This window comes from Labrus mixtus, chromosome 3 (genome assembly GCF_963584025.1).
Source record: "Labrus mixtus chromosome 3, fLabMix1.1, whole genome shotgun sequence".
NCBI lineage: Eukaryota > Metazoa > Chordata > Actinopteri > Labriformes > Labridae > Labrus > Labrus mixtus.
This window is the reverse complement of record NC_083614.1, coordinates 7,424,555-7,445,954: the sequence shown is the minus strand read 5'-3', so window position 1 is coordinate 7,445,954 and position 21,400 is coordinate 7,424,555. Positions and strand designations below refer to the sequence as shown.

At 42.3% G+C, this 21,400-nt stretch overlaps 2 protein-coding genes across 6 annotated transcripts in view; one reads left to right on the top strand and one right to left on the bottom strand.

Moving 5' to 3' along the window:
* tp63 (tumor protein p63) overlaps positions 1-1,653 on the top strand; it is a 35,881-nt gene extending 34,228 nt beyond the window's left edge. For 4 of the 5 annotated variants that reach the window (XM_061030520.1, XM_061030521.1, XM_061030522.1 and 1 more), the window contains 2 exons: positions 8-101; positions 202-1,653. In XM_061030520.1, coding sequence (XP_060886503.1) covers positions 8-101; positions 202-498 — 391 coding nt within the window. In that variant the 3' untranslated portion in view covers positions 499-1,653. The remainder of the gene's footprint in view (positions 1-7; positions 102-201) is intronic. The other variant, XM_061030525.1, reaches the window with a different exon arrangement.
* Positions 1,654-2,615: 962 nt separating this feature from the next.
* zbtb11 (zinc finger and BTB domain containing 11) lies at positions 2,616-14,893 on the bottom strand. The gene is made up of 10 exons (XM_061030519.1): positions 14,355-14,893; positions 12,392-12,633; positions 11,376-11,607; positions 10,026-11,026; positions 8,402-8,722; positions 7,901-8,315; positions 6,759-6,876; positions 6,518-6,676; positions 5,224-5,399; positions 2,616-3,365 (listed from the first exon to the last, which is right to left on the bottom strand). Exons 1-10 carry the CDS (start codon positions 14,662-14,664, stop codon positions 2,815-2,817), a joined length of 3,525 nt encoding a protein of 1,174 aa, XP_060886502.1. The 5' UTR covers positions 14,665-14,893; the 3' UTR covers positions 2,616-2,814.
* Positions 14,894-21,400: the final 6,507 nt, after the last annotated feature.

Here is a 21,400-nt window from a genome sequence, read left to right as displayed (position 1 = left end):
CTCACAGCTTCCTCATACGGCTGGGCTGCGCAGGCTGCTTGGATTACTTCACAGCACAGGGCCTAAGCAACATCTACCAGATTGAGAACTATAACATGGAGGTGAGCCCTTGCCTATCCAACACGAGTCATATGATGGGTTAGAGAGAAGAGTGGCTCCCCCTGCGCATACTAACGCTCCCCCCTGTGTAATGACCATTAGGACCTGTCCAGGCTGAAGATCCCCGTGGAGTTCCAGCACATCATCTGGAAGGGCATCATGGAGCACCGACAGGCCATGGATTTTTCCCCACCCCCCCACATAGTACGCACCACCAGCGGGGCCTCCGCCGTCAGCATGGGCTCCTCCGAGGCGCGGGGGGAACGCGTCATTGACGCTGTGCGCTTCACCCTGCGCCAGACCATCTCCTTCCCTCCGCGTGACGAGTGGTCCGACTTCTCCTTCGACCTGGATTCTCGCCGTAACAAACAGCAGCGCATCAAGGAGGAAGGAGAGTGAGAACGCCGCCGTCGTCTTCGCGGAGTCTTTGTTTCAAACTTCACGCCTGCTGTATGAACATTTCATTTAAAAAATAATGGTACTAGTGCAAATACTGCTGAGAACAAAATTCACATATGGTGCACTTATTTTCTTTGTTGTTGTGGTTCAAAGGTGCTTTTAATTATGTTCGATTTCTTGAGAGCACTTAAGAAATGTTGAGGATTTCAGTTCAGTTCCTCCTTTCAGTTTCTGAGTTCATTCCTGCGGTAAAGCATGACTGCAAACCTTCATGACAGGGCTTAACGGGCTTCTTGTGTGCTACAAAGTGTTTTTTTAAAATAACGTGACAGACTTTCAGCTTCACTGCTCTGGTTGTATTCAGGTTAGTCGACTACACTGGTTTTCATTAATGGCAGAAGTCAGCGTTGATTGTAAACATTTTAAACATTTCAAACATTTCCTCTCAGAAGTATTATGTCAAGTGATGGGCAATTTGATTTTCTGCTTTCATTTCTATATTTTGCTTTGTGTTTTTTTTTTTTTACGTCTGTTGTGAGACCAACGCAGCGTTGTCGTGTGTCAGGTTGTGAAGTATGTGTGTTTAAGTGACAGATGGTCGTTCATTTGATGTAGCCATATATAGGCCTAATGCTCTTGACCCAGTGTTTCACACTAAAATATAATGACTGATGTCCCTTTTCTTTGTGGTTGAATATCAGTGTTTGCTGTTGCAGCGAGCGCCTTGTTCAAGTATTTTTTTTTATTATCATGAACCGTGTTTTGGAAGAGGTTTATTTCATTTGATGACTGGCCAAAACTTCTGATATAGTGTATATAAATTTGTATAGTTCTTTTATTTGAAAGTCTCCCTAAAGAAAATGCATGATTTTCATCCTGTTAGAGAAACTGATGTGAATATTGTCTTGTAGCTTTACACATAAACAATGTTAGTGTTCATTCAAAGGAGAGCATAAAGTCTGTGTGTGTGTGTGTGTGTGTTCACGCTCCACCAGCCCGTCTTTTACAACGTACCCAGCGTCGTTAGGAAGCAGAAACAGTCTGCATTTTCTTATTTTTGTACAATGTGTTGTAAATATGTTGCAATATATCAAGGGTATTTTGATATAAATCTAAAATAAATATCCATACTTGCTGTACTGCATGTGAATACTCCTTTGTGTGTGATTATTGAAGTCTGCTACACTGAAATCCCTCCTCAGTTACATCAAGTCAACTTCACAGACAGAGAACGAAACTACATTTAAACACTTTTGGTAGTCCAATGATATTCTTTAGAACAGTTAATGTAAAGGTTGAATTTGTTCTGATAACATAAACCAGTAAAAGTTATAAATTCACTTTGAGTGTAGAGAAAAAAGCTCCTACAAACAGAACAGCGGGAGTGACAATAATTTAAAAATAACTGACAAATGAAGAGCAGTTTTACTTGCTGTAAAGGGGCAGTAAAGAACCAACAACCACAGCTGATGATTCAATGCAGCGGCACCATGAGATGCACTTATTTGTTACAGTCTATGGTAGCACCTCTTAAACAACCAAAGTAGAGATGTAGTGAAGGAGAAATAGAGTATTCACAATTCAATAAGAAAGTCTTCTTAGTTAGGCTCATTTTGAATGAATTTTGTCTTAGGCAACATTGCACTTTTCCTTCTCAAAAAACATTCTTCAATAGTTCACAAATAAAACATTTGTTCCTTTTGTAATCATGACTGAGCTGTTCATGTTGTTTTTAATGTGGAATTCATGTTTTTTTCATTTCCAGCATTTTAAAGTTGGACAGATTTGCCCCGCTGGATTAAGTTTGCAGCGATCTGATTGAGAATTAAAAACCTGTCTTTACATTCTCAAAATATCCAGCCGTCTAAAGAAACACCATGAGTCTCAGATCACTGTTAATATCGCTAAAATTTGAGTCCAAAACATAGTGGCAAAATGTTTCCTGTTTAAGTGCTGTGAGGAACGTGTGTGAATATATTTTATGAGTTGCATCAACTTTTTCCATTGTTCCTTTTAAAGTCGATTTGATTGTTATTAAGTGTGTCATCAATCGTCTTTTGATGAGATCATAAAGCCCTTTAAAAGCAATAAGTTGATGGATTCCTTTGACCACAGTGTTGTGACTTCATTGCTACCTTTATTTCAGTTCATCTTCTCACTGAACAAAGCAATAAGACGCAGGACGTTCTCCTGCACAGTTCTTTCTCATGCTTCACATTATTTACATTCTCAAAAATAATTTGTCTTTTTACATTCTGTTACATTTTATACAGACTGTGAGACACTTTATGGTCAGTCTGTGTGTGGAGGTCATGGTTACTCCACCTCGGCCACGTGAGCGACCTCCACCTCCATGGTCTGGATCACCTCTTGGCCTTCTTCCAGTTTGGTTCCTGTGAGCGCCTGCTGGGCGAGGACATAGTTCACCACCTGCATGATGCCCTGATCCGACAGCGTCGCCACCGAGCCTTCAGCTCCAGCATCCACGGCCTGCACGGCCTCCACCGCCTCCACGGCCTCCACCGTCTCCTCCGTGATCAGCACGGTCTCGATCTCCTCTGCGGGCGTCTGCTGGGCCGGGCGGAGCTCAGGGGGCAGCTCGGACGCCAGGATGCTGACGGCGTGCTCCACCTGCGTGCCCTGGTTGTGGAACTGCAGCGTGTCTTTCTCCAGCATGATCTTCCCGGGCAGGTTGTCTCCGTGGTACTTGGCCATGTGTTTACGTAGAGTGCGGGCATCGATGTGGGCCTCCTGACACATGGGGCACACGTACGGCCGCTCCCCTGTGTGCGTGCGGACGTGACGTTTGAGAGAGCGAGCGTCGGCCCAGGCAACGCCACAAGTCAGACACTCGAACGGTTTCACTCCTGGTAGACAAAAAGAGATCAGATAAATAAGATTCTGTAAACACAAGACTTCATGCAGCCTGGTTCTGCCTCCACTGTTCAAACATATCAGTCTGGCTCTTCTATCTTATAGTTCAGAGGCTCGTTACCGTCTGCTTGTGGTGGGCTTCACCACGTCTGCTGAGGGGTTTTTTTTCGAGGTGGGAACTTAACACTTAGGGCCAGATTTACTAAAGGTTTGCGTGTCTTAAAACGTGTGCAAACTTGATACCACCAGCAAAAAAAGTGTTATCTGATCTACTAACGGCGCGCAGTGAGGACTGCGTCTTTCAAATGAGCAAAACAACACGCATTGACCATTTAGTATGTTTGACTTAATGAATATTCAATATGGGGCGTTTCTGCCCTAACGTGCAAAATACTGGGAGGAGAAAATGCAAACAAGTTAAGTTAGTACACGCATTGTGATTTACCAAACCTGACAAGAACTGCGGTGATTGTGACGGTGTCTGTATTTAACACCTTTGAAAGGAACGTGCTAATCCAGGAGACCAGTGTTACACACAACAGGCTGCTGTTATTGTATTTAGGATGAGACATAAGCACAATAAAAGAAGGCATAAAGATCACGTTTTTCCCCACATGTGTTTACATGTTTCAAATGACAGAAAAATAAATGGCATGCATTTATTTTTTAATTTGATTCAATATTCTAATCGTTAAGGAAGAGTAACACCATGATTAAACTACAGGCTGTTGTTGCCTTTTTATAGCCAAAGAAAACTGAACATCCACAGCCTCTGCATTCTATAGAATTTCAACATTGACATTTATTTCTTCTTATTTCCCTCTTTTCGCCAACATTACATTTTAAACTGGGGATTTCCTTTTTCTCGGGTTGCGCGTCTCTCCCCCAGCTCGCCCCCTCTGGTACACTCCTCTCCATAATGCGCTCGTCTCCTCCCTCTAAAGCCCGCTGCTGTTACTCTGTAGGACGCTTGGATTGGGGGACCTCACCACTGTTTGTACCCCCGTCTTCGATACCTTTTTCCAGAGCATTTACGTCCGATCAGACACAGCGCTGACCAGCTGTCTGTTTTGTTCATGATGACAGAAAATGATGCTGCTGCATGATGTGATTTCGTTCTCTTTGTAAGCCTTGAAGCTTGCTGAGCGTCGGGGCAGACTGAATTCATACAGGACCAAGAGGACTTCTAAATCATTTCATTCTTGCTTGGTGAGGAAATAGAAAAAGGGGCGTGTTACTGTATTGCACATACTGTGGGTGCAGAGCCATACAAAAACAGCAGAGACAAAGATATGCCCGCACACTGCCGCTCAAATGCCACAAAAAGTTTTGATTTAATCACAACGTTTGGACCAGAGGTCTTTTGGGAGGTATCACAGTAAGTGAAAGAGCGTCCACATAACCTTAGGAACTCACTCGCACTGGCCCGCCAGCATGAGAGTGAGAAAGAGCAGTGACAGCGTACTCGTACAGCCTACACTTAACACTGATTTTTAGAAGACAAACGAAAACAGAGCGCATATCTGAAACAGATCATACTTACTAGCACGACTGAGCTGGCAGGAAACATTTATCACACTCTGAAGAACGTGCACAGGTCGACATAGACTCAGCTAATTAACCCTTTTTTTAAAATGCTTTCTAAAAGATATCCTGGATTCACATGGGTCACCTCTTTTGGAAAACACAGAATTCCAGAGAAAACCTAGGAGGAATCACATCCCTGATGTCTTTTCCCATAGTGCAGGATGTCCACTTTGTAAATTAGGGTTCAATTAAATACATTATTTTTATAAGGACCTGAAATGATCTGGTTCCAGGTCTCATACAGTCTGTGTTCAGGAGTCTTACCCTGGTGGTTGTTGAGGTGTCGCCTGTACTCTCGGAGCTGAGTGAACTTCCTCCCACACTGCTCACACTCTCTCTCCAGGTTCTGCTTCACTCGGCCTTTCTTCCCGTGCGTGGCTTTCTTCACGTGTCTCCTGAACAGAGCCTTCTCAAAGAACTCCTTTCCACACACGTTACACCTTAAGGACACAAAGGAAACACGTTACACCTTAAGGACACAAAGGAAACACGAGAGTGATGGACTCAAACAGTGATGTGCTGGGTACTAACTTTAAAGAAAGGGATATCAATGTGTGTGTCTGTATGTATGGATTTACTTTTCATGTTTCATCTGAGTGATTCGTCATTTAGAGAGCAGAGAACAGTTTTGGACTGAAAGACACCAAAATATCTAGTCATATGATCAATATCTGATTATTTAATACTGCAGTCTAATTTTCTCTTAGGCCTGCATGATAAGACAAAAAAATGTGCTTTGTGATAATATTGTGAAGAGGATATGAAGTGTGATTAAAAAAAACCTCATTTTAAACATTTGAACATGTTTCTCCTTCATGTTGCTTCCTCTTTCTCTCTCCCTCTGTCCCTTCCTGCTGCAGTACTCCCGAGATAATCAGCATTTACTCTTTTAACTATCAAACCAACCACAATTCACCACAGCCTTTCTTGAACATCACTGTCACATTTTAAACATGCTCGCTCTTTCTAATTTTTTTTTTTTTGGCCTTTTTGTGCCACTATTAGAGAGACAGGACAGTGGATAGAGACGGTAATCAGGGAAAGAGAGAGTGGGGGGATTGACACGTGGGAAAGGAGCCAAAGGTCGCATCCGAAACCCGGGGCCGCCGGCCTGGAGAACCTCAGCCTCCACACATGGGACGCACGCACTACCCATCGCACCACCAGTTCTCTCTTTCACTGCCAGTTTGTTTGTTTTGTCAGCTTGGTTGTTGCAGCCCTCCTCCTCCCCCCCTTGCCACCTCAAATCCTTCTCATCAGTGGCCTCAGCTCAGACATCACAATGGGATCATATCGTTAAGGACGAAGCATATTTCTCAACGATTCTAAACCAGTGACATAAATAACTATCTATCCTCCGTCTGCTCTCTCCTCCTGATCAGAATACAGATCTGCTGTAGCTCGCTTGAAAAGTGTGTGTGTGTGTGTGTGTGTGTGTGTGTGTGTGACTGTCCCTCACTTAACTCTAACCTCCGGGCTGCTTCTTGTAAACCACCACAGGCTTTGAATGATCTCTGCTGTTAACCTCAGCACAGACTGGAGTTGTGTGTGGACTTACTTGAAGGGCTCGGCCACGCTGTGAGACTTCACGTGGGAGTACCAGTCCTTCTTCCAGCTGTAGCACTTCCCGCACACCTGACACTGGAACGGCTTCAGACCCATGTGTTTGTTCATGTGCTGCTGGAGGTCTTTGGCTTCAAAGAACCTCTTATCACAGCTGCAGGGAGAACACAATGAACAGTTAACGCCTTGTAGCATGAATCTTGAAGTCCTTAAAGGGAGATGTTGCAGAGACTCACTGAGAGCAGGCGAACGGGCGGACGTCAGGTCTGGGCAGGTGCTTCTTCAGGTGTTTGCTCAGAGCTGAGGCTCGATGGAAAGTGGTTCCGCACGTGTTGCAGAGATACTTTGATTCACCTGTTGAAGGATGTCATGTCATGAAAACAGCTCGACACGTGGTTTGATTTACAGTTTGAAAACAAAGCTGTACGTTTAGCAAACATACTCAAATGATTTCGCTTTCCTGCAATCCAGCAAGTTTTGAATTTACTTTCATTTGTTTAAGTTAAATAAATGACATCATTAGTTGTGCTCGCAGAGATTTTCAGCTGCAACATTTTCTTTGCACTGTCAGTTTTTCCTTTTTCTGTCACACAGCAGCTCTGCTCTTCTGACATTTTGTTTCCAGCTGTACTTTGACTATTTTTAACATTGTGGTCCTAAAGTGACGACAGACACACTGAAGTAAGGAATAATTACGTTTACATGATTTCAGAAAATATTAACCAGTATTGGTCAGCAAAAATATACTGGTTCATATTTTGCTGACATGTGGGGCAGCTGTGGCTCAGTTGGTAGAGTGGGTCGTCTCTGAACCAGAAGGTCGAGGGTTCGATCCCCAGCTCCTACAGCCACATGTCGATGTGTCATTGGGCAAGACACTTAACCCCAAGTTATTCAAGCTGCTTTGGCAGCAGCGTGTTAGTGTGTATGAGTGGGATTAGTTACTTCTGATGGACACTCTGCCATCAGTTTGTGAATGTGTAGGTGTGACCTGTGGTGTGAAAGCTCTTCTCTCTTCTCTTGTAAAAGTCAGAAGACTAGAAAAGTGCTTCACACGCTCAAGTCAATTTACCATGACGTGAAGAAACTGCAGTTTCCACAACCATTATGAGAGTTGGGAACAGCACTTAAGCCTTAAACGATGCTTCTTGTCAATTAAATGATGAACAAAAAAGAATGTTCCGAATAATTGCCTTTTGTAGCTATTTAACTTTTCACTGTCATTTGAGCACAAAAAATAGTTCCATGAACCTCCATTGTATTGGAGCAGAAGGAGAAAACTAAATCTAATCTAAATCTGACCCAACAAAAGCTGAAGCGTCTGTGTGTCTAGACATCAAATACAAAGAGTGATGTGTTCAGGGGAACTTGCACTGACCTGTGTGGACGCTGGTGTGCTCCTCCATGCTCCGCTTGCTCATAAAAGACTTCTTGCAGTACTGACACTGGAACTGTTTGGTGACGTCGTGCAGCGCTCGGTGCATCTTCAGGCTGTGTTTGTGGGCGAACGTCTTCCCGCAGACTTTGCAGGTGTGAGGCCGGACGCCCGTGTGGTTCAACATGTGGATCCTCAGCGAGTACAGCTTGGGTAACGTCTTCCCGCAGATGTCGCACACAAACTCTCTCTTCGTGTGAGGAGACGTCGTCTTCTCGTCCAGATCGCTGTCCACCTTCCCCTCGCGGCTCTGCTCCACGGGGGGTTTGACGACGGGGGGACGCTGGCTGCTCTGCTGCTTGTGTCGCGCCAGGTGAGCGCGGAGGGAGGCGGCGTACTGGAACTCTTTGCTACACAGCTACAAGAAAGAAAAAAACGCCCGGTCACAACATTTACAACACGACCAATCAAAAAGAACACGTTGTACAAAACGGTCACACTTACGCTGCACTTGTATCCTCGAGCCTTCTCGTGTTTTAGCGTGTGCATGATGAGAGAGTAGCGTCTGGGGAAGGACATGCCGCACTCTGAGCAGGTGTGTTCTCCGTCTACAGCGCCCCCTGCAGAGGTTTTATCTTTATTCTCCCCGGTCTCCGCGTCGTCCGGCTTCCTCGCGGCCTCGTCTGTGCTGAGCTCTGTTGTCACCTCGCTCTCCATCACACTGGTGTCCGGCTCTGCTCCTGACTCAGACACTGACTGTCCTTCACTTTGTGTCTCTACGGGCTGCTTTGGTGGTCTTCCCCTCTTACCTGTCCTCTGAGCAACCTAAAACACACAATCAAGGTCACTATCTCACATAATGAAGAGACTAAGTGACTAGCAGGTACAAAAACTTAAGGATGAGACTGTTGTGTCTGAAATGTATAGAGTCGAGGTAAATGTGCCCCAAAGCACAGACACTAAAGGCGATTGTTTTTGCCAGTGAAAGGCTAAGGTTGTTGTTTGAGGTGTGCATTACAGAAAGGATCCCCCGAGAGATTAACCTTTTGGTCAAAAGCCCATTTTACATTGCCGATTCAAGATTGGACTTTTATGTCAGTCATGCCTCACCGTCATTGTAAAAATTGTCACAGAAGAGCCCGTGTCCACTAACCGCCCACATTCAATACAAAGGCAAAGCAGTTCAGCGTCTTCAGTGCTCAGCGCACAGGGTGCAAAAACACCCTCAGTGTCAGCTGTTATTTGACGCTGCGCTCTCAGTTGAAAAAAGTTCAACTTTTTGGAACACCGCCGGGCTCGTCAATGTCACTTCTCCCTCACCATCTAATCAGAATCAAGAAGGGGGCGGGACTTCTGATATCAGCCTTGTCAACAACAATGGCGGAGAGGAAACTAACCTGACTCTTCTTTCAATGGAACATTTTCCAGGTCCAGAGCTGCTGCTAATGCCAGACGCCATTCATTTACATTACTTTCAGGTTTTCTCAGTGACACTTCCTTGAATAAAAGTAAAACATTTAACACAGGAAGCTTTAAAAACAGATCTAAGAGTCACTCTGGGAAAAGTGGAAGTTAACTTCAGTAACCTAGCAACAATAAGCGCTGGTGAGAAAACTGAGGTTGTAAACACTGCCAGCGAGAAAAAGCGCCGTAAAAACAACACCTGCTGTAACGCAATGTAAGTCCACACACTGGGATATATGGATTAAATGTCAAAGTCAAAGGCGTGGTGATGGCAGAGCTTCATTAGGTTGTTGTAATGTGAAAAGGATTAAAGAGGAACCAAGAAAAAGCGTTTGCGTCGCTGTTCAAAGACACCAGACTCCACTGAGAAAAAAGAAGCTCTAAACACAAACCTGACAGAAGGCAGTGATTGAGCAGCAACTCGTGTTCTGCCAGATAAATCGCTGTTTTAGTCAACAGTCATGTGGCTTGAAGAGAGAGATGTAACAACGACCTTTAGTTTGAGAAAGAAGTGATGTTACCATGACATGAAGTCCTGTCTTTGCAGGGATCCTTTCTGCTGTCAAACACTTTAAGCTTCATTTTTAGAAGACACATTTACCAACTTAATGATGGACTAGGTTTAAAGAAAGAAAAGAAAGATGCTCTAGATGTGACTCTGTACCTTAGGTGTGGCGGCACGGGGTGACACTGCTCCTTTCTTCCCCTCCTCTTCTTCCTCCAGCCCCATGTGTAAACGAGCGTACCCCCCCTCAGCTATGGAGCGCTGCCTGAGTCGTCTTCTGTTCGGCTCATCTGACGTCATGTCCAGTTTGTCTCCATGGCTTTCATCAGCAGAGGGATCCTCCTCGTCCAGAGGCAAGAACTCCTCCACCTCCACCTCCACCTTCTTCACCTTGGCTGGTCGCCCTCTTCTACGTTTTTGGGGCGTGGGTGTTGGCTCTGCGTTCTCCTGAGGAGGTGTCGCTGCTTCAGACGGTGCTTTGACCTCCTCTGAGGCGCTCACTTTGTCTGGCTCTACATTTATAACGAAGGCTGCCGTTTCTGCGACCTGCGGCTGCTCCATGGCGAGGCAGGCCGACACCACGGCGAGGGACTCGCTCGCTCCAGCCTGTCCGCTGTGAGTGACCACGGTCATCGTCTCCCCCTCTGCTCCATCTGCTGAGATCAGAGTGACCGTCTCTCCAGGCTCGGCTAGTCCGCTGTGAGCGATCAGAGTCATTGTTTCGCTCTGTCCGGCCTCCACCTGCTGCACTGCGTCTCCCTCCACAGCTTCAGTCACTACCGCCATCGGCTGCTGGATGTAGGCCTCCGCAGCAGCAGCTTCCACTAAAGCTAACGGTTCACCTGTCACAGCCACGCCGCCCTGTGTGACCACCGCCTGGCCGTCGCTCTGTATGGTGACCGTGTAGGGAGCAGACTCGTCCTTTGAGCCGTCCTGAGCCGCCGGCTGGCTCGACACCACCGTGTGCACGTCTCCTTTGTGATACACCGTCAGCTTCTGCGCCTCCACCTGCTTGTGCACGGACTCACAAATCTGCAGGACCTCGTTCATCAGCAGATGTCGCGCCAGGTTGGCGATGTCTGCCATCACGCAGAAATTAAAGGTGAGCATGGACGTGTATGCAAAATCAAGCAGTGGCAGGAAGCTTGCTTTGGTGAACCCTGGAGGAAGAGAAGCACGTTTAATCAAGGAAAAAAACTCAAATATAAAATCTGAATAGTAACTATCACTGAAGCACTAAGAGGACATGCATCTCTATATTCTTATTAACTTTGTTAACGAGTTATTTCTGGTAGTTTTCTTAAGATCTCCACTTATTTATCTCGTTATCTCAGGGTAACAACGCTGAATAAACAATAAACACTTAATACATTATGCAATCGACCTAAATAACATTTTCTTAATATGGACGTCCCAACTTTCCTGATCCACTCATTGATTTGATTTGCATTTCTAAGGTAGTGATTAAGTGGTCATCAGAGAGCGGCAGCAGCAGCAGCAGAGTCTCACCTGAGAGGTCGACCACCGCTTCATGTGTGGAGGCGGCGCCCTTCTCGAAGAAGAGCTCGTTGAAGTACTCGCTGCACGCCGCCAGAACAGCTTTGTGTGCTCGGTACTCCTCGCCTTCGATCAGCAGAGTGATGTCACAGAACTGGTTGCTGAGGCGCTGCTGGTTCAGTTTGTCCAGCATGGTTTGGCTGTGTTTAGGCAGGAACTGATTTACTTCACCTTTACTGTCCACCTGGAGAGAACAAAGACAAGTAAAGGATTAATCTAAGTATCTTTAAACCGTATTGTTATCTTTACATATTGGGGATTGAAATGACTAAATAATAACAAAAGTATCTTATTGATCCTTCATCTTTTTTTAAGTCTGCAGTATAAAAAAAGTTTTGAGAGAAAATGCACCAACTGTGTGTATAGAGTGTGTGTTCAGTAGGCCTCTTAAAAGTGTGTGTATTTTGTGCCAGTGACTGATTATTATAAGAATCTGAGAATGTTAAGACGATCTGTTTGAACACAGAAAACGGCGGTAACATCGCTCTTCACGCTGACAGACTCCATTGCAAAAAAAAATGTCATCTTGACCTCTGAGGACAAAAGAGTTGCTCGTCTGCTGCTGCCTCGCTTGGTTGGCTCGCTTGTTTCTTGTTTCTATTAATCAGATTTTGTGTTTGACCAGAACTTACTATTTAAAACACTTAGGTCAAACAATAACACAAACAAACTGATGATCATTGCAGCTGTAAACCAGCAACTCCCATGTTTGTGAAGGGTTAAATGACCTCCTCCTGTTTCTCATTTAATATTAAAGATAAATACTTGTTGACAAATACTTCAAAAAGCAATCCGAGCCTGTCGGAGCCTTTTTTTGGCAGCTACTATCAGAAGCAACCTACTGAAACTATTCTAACAAGTGTAGCACAATTCAGGAATTCCCCTTCAACACAACACCATAACACAGGGCGATAAGTATCACACCTTCATAACCACAAAGACTAAAACATGATGTCAGAGACACGTACAAAAACCAGCTCGTGTTTGGCCATCTTGGCCAGCTTTGATCTCAGGTGACTTGACGAGTCAGTGAGAAATAAACCATCATCTGCTTCTTCTTCCTCCTCACTCTCGCCCTCTTCATCATTCGTGTTGACCTTGCGTCTCCCCGGCCGGGAGAACAGCCTGATTCCTGATCCGTCATCGACCCCTCGTCTGCTCTGGCACTGAACACACTCTCTGATGTGATCTTTCACGTTCTTCAGGATACCTGAGGCCGACACAAACAAAACACACGTGACCCAAAGAGACAGACAACATTCAAAAATGTTTGATTGAAATTCTGATTGTCAATAAATAACCTTGATGTGGTTTGTTTTATCTGAGTAACAGAAACCTTATGATTATCAATTGTCTATCAGAGAATCTAATTAAGACCAATCCCATTCACAGTAGTTCACAATATGCACATGAATTAATTATATTGAAATATAAATGTATTTATATATATATATATATGGCATGTTAACAGAGAATTTTAGTTTTTCTTTATTCCACCCAGTGAATGTGAACATTTTAAAAATGATTCTTTTGAATCTGCATCTAAAGTTACAGTTAAGTATCAGTCTGCATAAAAACATTTTTATTCCTAAAAAAAAAAAAAGATATATATATTCTGGTGTTTTGGTTGAAAATGTGACCCAAGTTATTTGGCGACCTTCAGCTGAATAGATTTTTAGATTAGATTTAGATTTATTGATCCCCACAAGGGGAAATTCAGTTTTTACACTCTGTAAGTCATGAACACACACATAGGCTGAAATATACACACACATGCACAAACAGGATCCTATGGACTAATGGAGAGAAGCCAGAGTGATGGAGCGGCCCACAGCGGGCAATGAGTCTCTGGTTGTCACAGCAACAACTCTTGGTGACGGAAAGTGTCATAATGAAAGCCTCTTTGTTTTAGTTTGTTAAGACATATGAGATCATTATCATAGACTTTAGATATTAAGATTATTATTTTTGATTACAATAAAACAAAGACAGTACTACAGCTGAAAGTCACCAGTTAACATGGTCACTCTACAGACCGAAACACAACTTTTATAAACATCTATTTATATGAAATCAACAAAAACAATGATATGCATCTCTTTTTAACCAATTCAATTATAATTCAATTTAAATTTACAAGCGTTATATTTATGTCTATAATAGACATAAATATAATATTTCCAAAGCATCAAATAATCATACATACGTAATAATCATTACCTAAATATGTATTTATAATAGTCATACATGCGTAATAATCATTATGTAGATCATTACCTAAATATGTAGTTATAATAATCATACGTATCTTTACCGTCACAGGAGACCAAGAAACATGAACTGAGACTTGAGAAAACACGATCCTGTGAATTTCTTACATTAATAGATTAAAAACGATTTACGAGTATGTAGATCTGGTTTGGGGGTTTCTGTCAGACTTGTAGTGAACATGAGGGGAATAGTTGTGCATTCAAGTGAACTGAATTAAGACAATAAATTAAGACAGGAAAAGACATTAAGGGTCATATCAATGACCCTTAATTTAGGGTATCAAGATATCAATAATATCTTGTCATTCTCTGCAAATACTGTCTCAATTCTCAATTCCCTGCATAGTTAACTTCATCATTCATTTTGTACTTGTATATACCCCCTATTTTTATTTATCTTATCTTATCTATTCTGTTTCATGTGTATTTTGAGCTTACTTGTCTCTCTGAGGATCAATAAAGTATTATCAATAAAGTATTATCAATAAAGTATTATCCTATCCTATAAGAGAGTTCCACATATGACCACTAGGTGGCGACACAGTGACTGTGTGTTATGGCGGGTGGATGGCGTATTTATTTTGGCACCACGCTTTCTATTCACACCGGCTGATTTAACCGACTCACACTGACCGTGTCCGCTCAGTTTACGGTGTCTTACCTCTCCACCAGTACTTCTGGGAGATGGTGTCCCAGGTGAGCTGCTGGTTCAGGTGTTCTCCGTCCTCGGTGATGTGTGTCTCGTTGATGAGGTCCTTCCTCCGCTCGTCCTGCAGCACCACCTCCAGCTCCGTGAAGTCATTCTGCCCCTTCAGTCGTCGCTGGTAAAATAAAGTCCCGCTCCTCACAACGTAGCAGGTGGCCGCTTTACGTATTTTCCTCTTGGTGTTTCCTGAAGTCCCCGGTGCGTAAGGCTCCCGTTCATCAGTCAGGTAGCGTATGATGGCCAAGTAGCTTTCTTCACACGACATGTCTCAGCAGAGCCGCGCTTTACACGCTCAATTATGGATTAATCTCCAAGAGGAGGGTCCTCTTCGGCTGCTGAGACTGTGATTTAAATTGTATAGAGCGATCGGTCAATAGATACGATGAAATATTAATGCTACAGCAACATTTTAAATTGTTTCTTAAGGTGGAACTGCAGTTCGTTACCGTCAGGGTAGACTTGCCCGAACAGACAAAATGGCTGCTGCACAACCGGAACTTGCGTCAGCGTTGGCGGAAGTACGTGAATAACATTAACCACAAGAGGGCGCCATGCACAAACAATAGAAAGTCAACAGTCACAGTGTCGCTTTTTAAGAAAGGTTTATAGAGATGCTCGATTGTGGAACAAATCGTAATCACGATTATTTTTGATTAATGTTGAGATCATGATTATTAAACATGATTATTAAACATGATTATTATATGATTATATGATTATTATGATGATTTTATAACATCTGCATCACACGCTTTTATCAAACTTCAACACTGAACACTTGAAAAACAAACAATAAGTGACAGAAATATAGATATATAAAAATACTAATATTTAATAAAGACAATAAATGAATAAGAATTCATTAATTGTGTTTTTTTCAGGTAGTGGTGATGAACTCTTGTGACCAAAATATAACAACACATAGTTTGAAACATTTATCGCACATGAAACCTTTGGACAAACGAGCGCAACACGTCATGCTGCAAAGTAATCGTTTAATCTCGATTATCTCGATTTCATGATCGTGAGAAGCCAAAATTGTAATTGAAATTGAACTCAATTAATTGCCTCACCCTAAAAATATGTTTTGTTTAATCGATTTATTATGGAAGCCCGAAGCGGACATGCATCAATATGTTCTATTTCACTCCAGGAAACGAGGTGACATAAAATAGATTGTTTTGTACGTCCACTTCAGTCGTCTGTTATTCATTAAAATATAAATATACTAGGCTTTATTTCCTCCTTGTTCCTAAAATATAATTTGTCTTGTTCTGTTTTAAACATTGAATAAAGTTATGAGATACTTTGTGACACCTGTTACCTTTAAAATTTAAATCATATAGGCTGATCTTTATTATATCTATACCTTAATGGTCAGTATTGGACTCAGACTTAGATTTTATAAAAGTGTGTGCAGCACTTTCTAAATATGTACTTTTATTTAGAAGCAGCTTTTACTTTACTAACCAAATGATATTTATCATCATGTCCTGCGTGTGTTAAATTGGTTCATCTCATTTTATCTTTATTTTTTATCAGAAACATAAACTTGAAAGAAACAAAAGTCAGTACCCACCAATGAGCATATGATCCTAGCCCACTTTGTCCTGACCCCTGGTGATCTCCAGGAGGCGCTATGAGGGTCGCAAACTTTTGGAGGGAAGAGAGGTTTAAATATAATGAAACAAAATGAAAAGTCTCAATGTCTGTGTGAAAATATCATTTTAATATATGTGGGTATATATGTATATGTATATATATGTATTTTTAGCATTTATTCATCACTGCATAGTTTCTGATTGTCAATGTGTTCAAAATAAATGATTAATATCAATACGTGGATTAAATGTGTCATTGAAGAGATAACTTTAGTTTAACATCAGCACAGAGATGATTAGCTAACCCTGTCTGCGTTGACACATCACATATCACATTATAGCTCAGGTTGTAGGTGTCACTTATCACCTAATGTCTAAAGCTCTTCATCAGGCCACGTGAGAGATGTAAGACTTGAGATACTTTAAAGTTTTCAGATCAGATGACTATTCTTCTTCTTCTTCTCCTTTTTGTGTCTGACAGGAAACTCTCTTTTCGATTTGATCCTCCACAAAAGGTCAGAGTGTAGAAACATATAGAGAGTGATTCTTGGTGGGTTGAGGGGATTTCCCAGTGTCAGACAATGAAAAAAATGTTCTCTAAAAAACCCACCCCTCCATGAGAAACATCATTTATTCAATTTTTAATTTATCAGTATATCTTGTGAAGTTAAGTCAGCCATCAGTCGTTTGCTGTCACAGTGTTGGAACTTCAGTTAATAAAGAAAAAGCTTCTTAACACAGATTTATGCAAAAGTGTGTGAACCATGAGGTTACATAATCTGTACAAGTGTAAACTTTAGTTCTGTCCCCGACACCACTGAGTAAAAGCTGCGTCTTTATAACTTTGAGATTCAAAAGTACTAGAAACAAGAGTGTATGTATGGCCCAGCCTCATTCATAACTTATGCAAACAAGCCTGTCGTCCCTTCCAGTTGCAGCCTGTTGTGTCTTGTTTAGGTTTTGTCTATTTTGAATTTGTTTTCATCTCAGGTCATGAAGCGCTCTTTTCCTCAAAGCCTCGGGGAAATTAGGCCGTTCAGGTTGTTCTGACAGCTTTATTATCAGTTTTATATTCGCGCTTTTTTCCCCCCTCACATTAAAAACCACAAGAATGCGTATATGAATCAGCCCCAGGCCTTCTTTTTAGTCACACAGGTGTCACAAGCCGTTTTCACAAGTGCACTCCAGAAGATTTCCAGATCATTTCATTATCAGGAGGACTGCCCCTGAAATTCTCCTGATCAGGCTATTCACACATGCACCTCACAGCAGGTCATCATCCTGGTGTGAGGGGGAGGAGGGGTGGAGGGTCTCATGAGGCAAGATGTGACTTAAAGAGAACACCGCAGAAATGTGGGACCAAGCAGGAGAGTCGCCAAAAAAACAACAAAAAAGTCCACTACACAGCGCTCTAATGAGAATATTTTGCCTTTATATCAATGATATGTTATTTAGTTTGACAGAATCACAACATCAACAAAAGAGCAGAGAAGAACAAACGGATGAACAAGAACATAATGCAGCAGTTTGATCATATGGACAGAGATGGAAACGGTGGCGTGTCAGACAGTCTATGGTTGTGCATCCATCGCTGGGAATAAACGTCACCCACCCCACACCCCCCACACCCCCCACACCCCCACCCCACACCCCCACCCACCCACTCGCTCGAGCTGAATACTCCTGATTATATCCTGCTGTGTTCTCACATCAGCTCACTCAGGCTTCCTGCAGAAAAATACTTTAAGGTGCTGGCAGGAGAAACTTTGGATGAAGTCGGAGTGAAACATTTCTCAATGCCCCTTAAAGTGTTTTCAGGAGTTTTGTTCAGGTGTGAAAGCGTGAACATTTAGAGAGAAAGAAACAAGGATTACAACTCTCTGCTCCCCGGACACTCTGATGGCAATGACCGACCTTACAGCGGCAGCCTTTGTGTAACTGCCCGTAGGTCGATGGTAATAGTACTACTCTGTTTTTTCTGAGTGACTCTGACCTTAGGGGGGGAGGGGGGCGACACATCATTTGTTACCCATCCATGTGTCACATACCAGACCTGACATCAAACACTGGTCAGAAATATGTTTCACCACTGCTGTCCTGCCGTCAGAGTTACACTGAGTTCCAGGAGGGCGACTTATAGATACAGCTGAAAATGAAGCTCTTTATCTGAGATCAGGTTTTCTTTACTTTGTGTTACTTAGTGTTGCATTCACTGCCAACTGTTCATGAAAGAAAACGTTCTTATTGCTCGGTAAAATGTGGGATTAACTTTTGTGCAATACTGGAACAAATACTCTGCAATCTACTTTAGCATTTCTTTCTGCTAATTTCTTTGACTTTGTGGTAAGGTTGTCAAAATTTTCGATTTTATATTTAAACGATGCAATCAATTATTTTAATGAACGATACTATCAAAAAGACGCTTTAAAAAACCACTCAATTGTTTCATAAGACCGGTGCGCAGGAGAGGAATTCATCTGTCAAAAGATGCAAGTAAACTCCTGCTCACTGCCTAAATTGCACAAATTTGTTGGCAACTTAGATGTTTGCAATTGTGGAGTAGAAGCTTGCCTACCATTTCTGATAACTGAAAAGAAGAAAGTTCCCAATATTGGGTGCTGATTACATCAATTTTTGTTGCCATGGTATCAAAACAGGTATCGATGTCATTAGATTTTCACTATTATCGTATCAAAGTTTAAAATTCTGGTATCGTGACAACACTACCGTGTGGTCCTCAAGTAAACTTTAATCACAAACCCCTGACTGTTTGCTACTGACCCAATTTTCACTCTCAGCTGCCAGAAAGTGTCGTCTTTTCACATAAAGAGACAGAACAAGTGTTGCTGCCAGCTGTTTGTCATTCCCTTCTTGTTTAATTTCCCATACAGAGCTCATTTGAATGGTTTCCCCTTCCTATGAGGCAGGTGAAATGTTTATTCTCAGTTGAAATTGGCAGGAACATGGACAGGTATCGCAGAGCGTTTTAATTAATGCTGTGTAAGAGCTTATTTGCAGCCTGTCAGTGTTTCTCTTAGAGGACTTTTGTTTGCACCAATCAGCCGTCACAATAACTTTAATAGCACTAAACAGGTAACTTTAATATCTATTTCATTTTGCATTCATACTCTTTACCTACAGAGCTACCTCTGTTTGTTTTTTCGCTTTGCACATTTTGCAACTTCCTCCTACTTAGTGGTTTACTCCTCTGTCATTTCCTCCTGTCTGCACAGACTGTCTGGTTGAATGTAAGCTTCTCTGGTGCAGAGACAAAGGCAATCATGACTCAAAACAGGACACCACTTCTCTAGGCTTGTGTTTCAAGGGTTAAAAGAAAATAACACTCAGCAGTGAAACGTGTTCTTGCAAAATCAGAGCTTTGAAGTGAATGCAAAGAGGAGAGAAATGTAAAGCTGTCAGAGTCTGGCGACAATCACAGCTGAAGAATTTAGGAATATTTGACATTTTTATAAATACAATTAGTTTGATCAAAATTGTCTAGCTAATCCTACAAATACATATGGAGATGGACAACATGACAGCTCCCGAAAAAGTGAAGCCAACGCTAGCTAGTGCCCGGCTGCAGTGTAGGTCATTAAACCGTTCTCCTCCATGTTAACAGATGGGACATACGACAAACTTTGAAATTAAAGTTAAAGTCAAATACATTTTTTTCGAACCTCATTTCTGGCTTTCAGAAACATTTCGACTTCGACTGTCACTAAAACCATAAGAAAGGGGTCCGGTCTCTGCTCATGAATACAGTAAACACGACCCCATATGAAGGCACCATATCTCTGTTTACATGGCTGACACATGTGTGCTGTAGCAGGAGACCTGTTAGCCGTAATAAACAATTCAGTCAGATTCAGAGCTCTGTCTCCAGCTGACCTGTGGACCTTATGACACACGTCTTTATTTTCATGACATTTACCTCTTACATTGTCTGAGGAATCTTTACAGGATTTAGTTTTCTTTGTAAGCACGTCACACACCAAAGCCCATTCTCCTGTCCTGCATTCATCTTGTGTTTTTTTATTATCAGTGCAGCTTGTATTGTACTATCATCCTACGGTTGTTTGACAAGCGTCTGCAGTGATACAGCTGGAATTAGATTTCAGTCAGCGTTTTGTCTGAGAGCTTTTTCTTTGACAAGACAGACGTTTTCTTTTTTTTATTTGATCATGTTTGATTTGCTTAACTGGGTGCATTTGTATTCATAGCTGCCATATAATTTATACATGTGCTTTTATGGGGCTGCCATCTTTCCAAATACATTTCCCGCTTTGATGCGTACTCATCATCATCTGCGTCCCCTTTAAGGTGAATCATGGAGAGGAAATTCTTACCAAAAAGCCCCTCATCATAGGAGCTGGATTGTTCTTTTACGTCTGTTTTCCCGTTCTGACTTGAAGCCTGCAGGTTTCTCAACGTCAGCCAAACAACTACTGCCATATGTTTTATATATGATCCATTTAGATGTCATGTTTCAGACATCTGTCATGGTTACTACACCTCACGTGATGCACTGATGCATGCCGCACAGAATGGTTGACACCGTTCTCCTCACTCTCTAACCTTGAAACGAGACGGAGTGAACGTAGCCTGCAGCGTTTGAGAGCAGAAAAATAGTAGTGATCAGCGCCCATATTACCCGCATGGTTGCTCATTTGGTGTTTGGTCGTTTATTTGCTGCTGAATCTGTTTCCTCTCGCAGTTGAAGCAATTCGGTGTTGACTGTATACATTAAATTTTCCAAGGATAAAGACGTAAATTGATCTCATGTTTATTAAAGAGTAGAGTTCGACCTTGAAGTTTAATCTCCAATCAATGTCAATTTGAGAATATCCTTATAGCCCTGCAATAAAAAGTATTGATTTATCAAAGTAGATTTGACTGAACATTTTTACTTAAAATATAAAATTGACTATTTTGTTTTTTTCCATTAAGACTACATAGATTAGTTACAAAAACGAATCATGTCTCCATGACCTTTCAATCCAACACTGCTGAAGTAAATTTAAGACCAAACAGGGCAGATGGCCTTGCGGTCATATTGTGCGCCCCTTGTACAGAGGCTATAGTCCTTAAAGTGGGCGGCCCGGGTTCGACTTCAACCTCGGCACTACGACGGGCGTCATCCCTACTCTCTCATCCCAGTCTCCTTCTCTATCCACTTTATTCTAATAAAGGCATAACAGCAATAAAATAATATTTTTAAAAGACCCAATAAGAAAGAAAATACAACAGAAGTTTTCCCACTCATTTTTACACTTTTTTTCACTCTTTAGTGTCACAAAGTGATGCGGCTTCGAGTCTGATCTCGGCCCTTTGCTGCATTTTATGTTCCACTCTCTCCCAACATTTCCTATCTCTCTCCAGCTCTTCTATCTAATAAGG

Bases quoted from the DNA above. Each gene is read 5' to 3' on its own strand.
- zbtb11 (XM_061030519.1), bottom strand. From the start codon at position 14,664: ATGTCGTGTGAAGAAAGCTACTTGGCCATCATACGCTACCTGACTGAT. The intron at 12,634-14,354 runs GTAAGACACCGT...TGTCGGCCTCAG, and splicing joins CCAGAAGTACTGGTGGAGAG to GTATCCTGAAGAACGTGAAA. The intron at 11,027-11,375 runs GTGAGACTCTGC...CTCTTCCTCCAG, and splicing joins AGCGGTGGTCGACCTCTCAG to GGTTCACCAAAGCAAGCTTC.